Source organism: Sinocyclocheilus anshuiensis, unplaced genomic scaffold (assembly GCF_001515605.1).
Source record: "Sinocyclocheilus anshuiensis isolate Anshui unplaced genomic scaffold, SAMN03320099.WGS_v1.1 scaffold343, whole genome shotgun sequence".
Lineage (NCBI taxonomy): Eukaryota > Metazoa > Chordata > Actinopteri > Cypriniformes > Cyprinidae > Sinocyclocheilus > Sinocyclocheilus anshuiensis.
Genome location: NW_015549598.1, coordinates 280,793 through 287,212, shown reverse-complemented (window position 1 = coordinate 287,212; position 6,420 = coordinate 280,793). Strand labels below are relative to the sequence as shown.

At 37.0% G+C, this 6,420-nt stretch overlaps 1 protein-coding gene across 1 annotated transcript in view; it reads left to right on the top strand.

Moving 5' to 3' along the window:
- LOC107658532 (zinc finger CCCH domain-containing protein 13-like) overlaps window positions 1–6,420 on the top strand; it is a 27,101-nt gene that overhangs the window by 15,387 nt on the left and 5,294 nt on the right. The window contains exons 8-9 of the mRNA XM_016447123.1: window positions 3,172–3,599; window positions 4,818–6,087. Of these exons, the coding sequence (XP_016302609.1) occupies window positions 3,172–3,599; window positions 4,818–6,087 (1,698 nt within the window). The remainder of the gene's footprint in view (window positions 1–3,171; window positions 3,600–4,817; window positions 6,088–6,420) is intronic.

Below are 6,420 nucleotides of genomic sequence, written 5' to 3'. Positions count from 1 at the left end.
AGGAAGCAAAGTTTCCTTACTTTAGCAAAGGAAAACCAGTCTCCTCTTGGTTTATATCGAAATCCTCCGACATTTTTCTTTACAAATCCTCGGTTTGTACTTCTAATTCGTGACCGGCGTTTTGTTTTGTTCTCTCTCCGCATTCATCACTAATCACGCAACGCCGACGTACTACGTCATCCGCCGTAACGGCTTCCGCGTATGACAGATACCGGAAGTTAGAGAAAAGTGTTTATTACGTTTGAAATATGGATATTTTTCTTACAAAAACTCGTGGATTCGCTACAGGAGGCCTTTATTCATCCCCCGGAGCCGTGTGAGGCACGTTTTATTATGAATGCGCAAGCTTTATTTGACGACTTGTGGACTGTTCAACTGCAACACCCACTGACTGCAATGATAGAGCTTGAAATAGCCAGGACAATTTTTAATATAACTCCGACTGGATTCGTCTGAAAGAAGAAAATCATATACACCTAGGATGCTTCGAGGGTAAGTAAAACACAAGCTAATTTTCATTTTTGGGTGAACTAACCCTTTAAAGTCTTTTATTTTTTATTTATTTATTTTTTATCTTACCTGACTCTAGGGTACAAAATATGGCCTGAAAGTCATTTTTTTCCCCTCTTTCAATGAATGGTCAATAAATAGAGGCATTTAAGCAGACTTTTAATAAAAAAAAATAGCTGATTTTCATGTTAGGGTAATATTTTGTATATAATAGCTTATCAAGCTTAAATGGTCTAAAACTCATCTTAAACCAGGCAACACCCTTTTGCAACTTCCCTCCTATGACCAGAACTGTAATCATAATGCAACTTCTGTGCAGTTCACAGTCATCTGAGTGACATCACAGCAGAAGCTGCTTGTTTGCATCAGTGCGGTTCTATGGGTTTGAGGTGTCGTCCGAACATGTCATGTCAAATGAGCACCTCCTGTATGTGCAGAGCTGTTTCTCTTGTCATTGTGTAATTACTTAGCATTAAAAAAATGTGGTTTAACAGCTTTTATTGTTTAAGGGCATAATTGTGATCGCTTGTGGTTCACTCCTTCCAGGATTTGATTCAGCAACTTTCTGGTTACCAGCCCTTTAACCACTTCTATTTTACACTCTGAAATTCCTGTTTTACAACCCTGATTGCAGTTATTCAGACTCGGTTTAATGGTTAGTAAAGTCTAAAAACTCTACCATGTTGAATTGTAGAATGTTTGCATGTAATTGTTAAAATGTGGTCAAGCAACATATTGAAAACCTGGTGGTAAAATATTTACAGAATATTCAATATTATTCTTTTGGCTATATAGTTGTGGTCAATATTTTACATACACTTTGCAGTATCTGCAAAACGTTAATTATTTTACCAAAATAATATGGGATCATGCAAAATGCATGTTATTTTTTATTTAGTACTGACCTGAATAAGATATTTCACATAAAGGACGTTTACATCTCTCTCTGAAAAAAAAAAAAGCTTTTTAAGCCATTTCAGAGAAAATAAATAAATATTACAGACAAAATTGAGTTGCTTTTTGCTGTATTGTTTATCTCAACTAGTTAGTTTGTTATTCTCTGATGCAAATATGTGCTTTGTAATGGTGCTAAATGTTATAGAGGCGTAGGCAGATGGCAAGAATCATTCGCTAATTGTCCCAGGGTGCGTTGCTATATTTAGCTCATTGCAGTATTATTTAGCAGATAGCCACAAAGTCATTTAAACACACGCCCAACATGTTATTTTCTCTGTAGTATTAGCATTGCATTACTCACTGTGTCCAGTGCGCTTTCTGTCTGCATAAACACTAAAGTAGCAGCTGCTGTTGAAGAGGCTGGTTGAAAAACAAGACGGTTAATAGTTACTGTATTGAGATTTGATAGGTTCTGAGATGTCAAGCTTCAGAAGAAAACAAGACAATTATATCCCAGCCTTTTACGATACTCTAATATTTTTGTTTTGTTTTGCTGTGTCATGTTTTATATGGCTTTTTTCCTCTTTTTTGAGTTTCAGGATTTTAAGTTCTACTGGCACTCATTCAAGACTTTTGTCCTTTTACACAGATGTTTGTTTTAGACCCTGAAGTCGTTGTTCTTCTCTAGTGTCCTTGAGACGAGACTCTCTTGGTCACTGAAGCGCGCAGTGTTCTGGTTTATAGCCGTTGAGTAATGTCAACAATCACATGAAACTGTTTACACAGATTTAGGATTTTGTTTTGTTTTGTTTTAATTTAATTTAATCTCCAAACCATTATGTCAGGCACTATATGTCATATTTTATTAGTTTTTTTCTGCAATTCTTAAAGTTAAGTTTGAAACAAGTTTGGCTTTTATAAGGTTTTAGTGAATTTCCATTTTTCCTCTCAAACCTGACCCTAATCTGCCAATGTGTGTTTTCTGCCCCAAGTGTCAGTATTGTGGCATTCTCAAAATTGCCTTTCTAAGCCACCCACTCCATTCTCACGGCCAAACGCTACTGCAAACATAGGTTTCCATGAAATGAGTCCTGCATGCAGTTAACGCACCCTTGTGTCCTCCTCTTATTCCTCTTCCGTTTTTCATGGATCTAAGTTTGTTGTTCCTTACAGGCATGTTAGCCCGCCAGCTCAGACATTCATTTCCTACAACATTTAGCTGGAAAACAACATGATACATCTCTCTCTGTTGCTAAGAAACAGCTTGCTGAAGGCTGCAAGTTGTATTTGGGCCTTTTTAGATTGATAGACCTATTTTATTGATGTCTAAAGGGAAAATGTGGGTTTTTAATAAAAAAAAAAAAATAAAAAAAAACATTAATTCGAGACTTTTGTACTACACAGTAGATGTTTGTTTTAGAACATGAAGTCGTTGTTCTCCACTAGTGTCCCTGAGTTATGACAAGACAGTGTCTCGGTCATTGAACCATAATGTGCTGTTCTGGTTTATAGCCACTGAGGAATGTCAACAATCCCGTGAAACTATTTACTTGGACTTTGGGATCCCATAGCTTTGAGCGCACAACAACCTTGTCATTTTTGCAGTTCTGACCAATTTTGCAAAGTTTAACTACATGACGCAACATAATCTCATAGCTTTTATCTCGGTTTTGCCTCTAGCTTTCTTTTCTTTGATGAGGGAGGTACTTTGGGAATTGCAAAATGCTTGAAACTAAACATCCTGTGCTATTTGTTTTCATACAGATGGTTTAAATTGATGGGCAAGACGGGAAAGGCTGACAAAGACAGGGGTGAGGTGCTCATAGACATTCAGTTTATGAAGAACAACATGACGGCCAGCATGTACGACCTCTCTGGGCAGGACAAGTCACGCTCACGGCTCGGGAAGCTTAAAGATAAGCTGAAAGGGAAAAAGAAAGATGGGATGTCAGATTCTGCTTCCGCCATTGTGCCTTCAGTCGGCCAAGTACTGACTGACAGCGAGGGAGAAGAAGAATGTGACTCTACACCTGGAGCCAAAAAGAAGAATAAACTCAAATCCCTTTTCAAACCCAAGCCGGGTTTGCACCGTAACATTTCCCAGTCCATGTCCACGCTCACCACCCTGCCTGAAAAAGACTCGGCCATCAGTCTGAGCAGATCGTCTGGCCTAAATGTAGAGTCTCCTGAAGGTATCACAACACTATTTATTGCTGTAATATTTTCAGTATTGGGGGATGGATGGTATGTTGGCTACCATATTTATTGTTCTAGTAGATCAGTCAATACACTATGGTGCTAGCGACGCCAAAGTCCTGGGTTTGATCACCAGAGAAATCATGAACTAATAAATATATGCAAATCCCTTGCATCTTCTAAATGCAATGTAAATATTGAAATTATCTGATATTAATTATACTGGTTTAGTCTGATTTGGCTGAAGTTGGAATCATATTTATTTATTTACATATTTATTTATTTAAAAATTAAAACACTAACATTTTGCCCATGACATTTGAGATGCACCAGTATTAAAATTCTGGCCGATCCCAATAAGCTGAGAATTAATTTTCATGTTATGGCTGATAACTGATAAATGGCCGGTATTTAATTTTTTTTTACTATTTTGTATATATATATATATAAATTAAAAATAAAACACTAATACTTAAAATTAATATTTAAATGCTACAAGTGAATTTTAGCATCACAACATTGAAGTATAGTATGAGAAATTTATATTTATTTTAAGTTTAATTTTAATATTATATATAACAGTGTTAGTAAATTATTTGTGTTTTCAAAGATTCATTTTAAACAGGGTAATTATAGTAAACGTAAACCAATTAAAAAATTGTTTTTAAAATAAAACAAGCTTTATCTGAAATAAAATAAAATATAAATTATTTTTATATATTGAAAATATAATTTTTGGATAGTTTAACTTGATGGCTGAAATAACTGATCTGAAATAAAAATAAAACTATGTAGACATATTTAAAAAGAAAAAAACTAGTGACAAAAACTTTTTTACCAAAACACAATTACAAAATTACTAAAACTTTAAAATAAAATAAAAACTAATTCAAAACATAATAGTATCTCAGTGATGCTAAAATAACACTGATTATAAGTTAGCATTAGATGATGATGAAGGTAGTCTATATGTAAAAATAGGGAAAATTAACATGCACAATTAAATATCCCATACTGACTAATAAATTGCTAATAAACGACACAAATCTCCAGTATAATGTATACAGATAATCACTATAGTACCGATATATTGTGCATCCCTACATAATTAAAAACATAATTAGCAGAAGGTGGGGTCTGCCAAAACTGATAAATTGGTGCAAAATATTAGTGTAGTATTATTGTAATTTCCTCTCTTTTTTTTATCTTCAAAGGCAAAAAGAAATTTAAATTTCTGAAGCACAAGCGGACCGAAAGCTCTGACAGCAAGGTTTCCCAGGGCACCGGCTCTCTTGGACTGGGCATGGTGCAGAGCAACGTGTGCATCAACGGCAATCACGTCTACACAGAAGAACCAGAGAGCAGAGGATCCAGGGCTGGTTCCACCTTCAGCCTGAACAGCTCAGGCCACGGATCCATGGAGGACCTGCGCAGAGGTCATGACAGGAAAACTTCCAGCACCTCAATGGACTCTCTTAAAACCTCTGACCTACAAACTCAAGAGAATGCAGTGGAAGAGATGCGCAGAAGACAAGAGGAACAGAGGAAACCGGAAGTGGAAGTCAGGAAAAGACTAGAGGAGGAACGGAGATGGGCTGAAGAGGAAGAGAGGAAGGAAGAGGAGAGGAAACGGTTGGAAAGAGAGGAAGAGGAGAGGAAAAGGATTGAGAGAGAAGAAGAGAAGAGGAAGCTAGAGAAACAGGAAGAGGAAAGGAGAAGAATTGAGGAAGAGGAGAGAGAAAGAAAAAGGATTGAGCAGGAGGAAATTATCAGATTAAAGAAGGAACAGGAAAGAGTTAGACAGGAAGAGGAAAGAAGGAAAGCTGAGGAGGAGAAAAGGAAGAGAATGGAGGAAGAGGAAAAGGCTAGGAAGGAAGAAAATAAATGGAGGAGAATGGAGGAAGAGGAGAGAACGAGACTTGAGAATGAAATGTTGTGGAGAGAAGAAGAGACAAAAAAGATTGAGATGGAAAGAAGACGTGCTGAAGAAGAGGAAAGACTACAAAAGGAAAAAGAAAAGGTGGAAGCAGAGGAAAAGAGGAAAAGGATAGAGGAAGAAGAGAGAAGACTGTCTGAGCAGAAAGAGAGAAAAGGGCAAGAAAGGTTACGTTTGGAAAAAGAGAAGTTGGAGCTTGAGAACAAGAAAATGGAAGAAAGGATGAGAGAGGAGCAGGTGCGAGAAAAGGCTGAGGAAGAGGAGGAGAAGAGGAAGCTGAAAGAGAAAGCAGACCAGGAGAGAATCAGGCAAGAGAAAGTAGAAATGGAGAGACAGAAGAAAGAGAAAGAACAGCGGCCTGAGGTGAAACCCAGGAGTGCTCGACTGAATACGAGTAAAAAAGGACCTGACGAGATTAACTCGGACTACATCCCATCTGCCAGTCCCTTTGAAGACCTTCTCTCATTCGATGAGAACTCCACCAATCCCACCGTTTCTCAACCTGAAGCTCTCAGTCGGTCCACCAAAGTCTCTGCAGTCAAGCCAAGGTCAGTGTCTTACCTGAAAGCTCAGAAGTTTGTGTTTTTAAATTACATCTAGTTGGCCTTATTCATGAAGCATAAACAATTTTTTTTATGTAAATTGTTAGTGAAACCAGCTATTGCCTAAGAATGAAAATCTGCATGTGTTACATGAATTAGGCCCAAAAACACAACATGGCAACTTAATTTATCTGTTCTCAATGAAAGCAAAATGCTGTGTTAGGTGTTAAAATCAGCCACTTGGAACATCTTTGATATTTAATATACAGCTACGTGGATTTTAGACCATTGGGATGTCACTGTGGGTGGGGCCACTTTTCATAAAAAAAAAAATATATA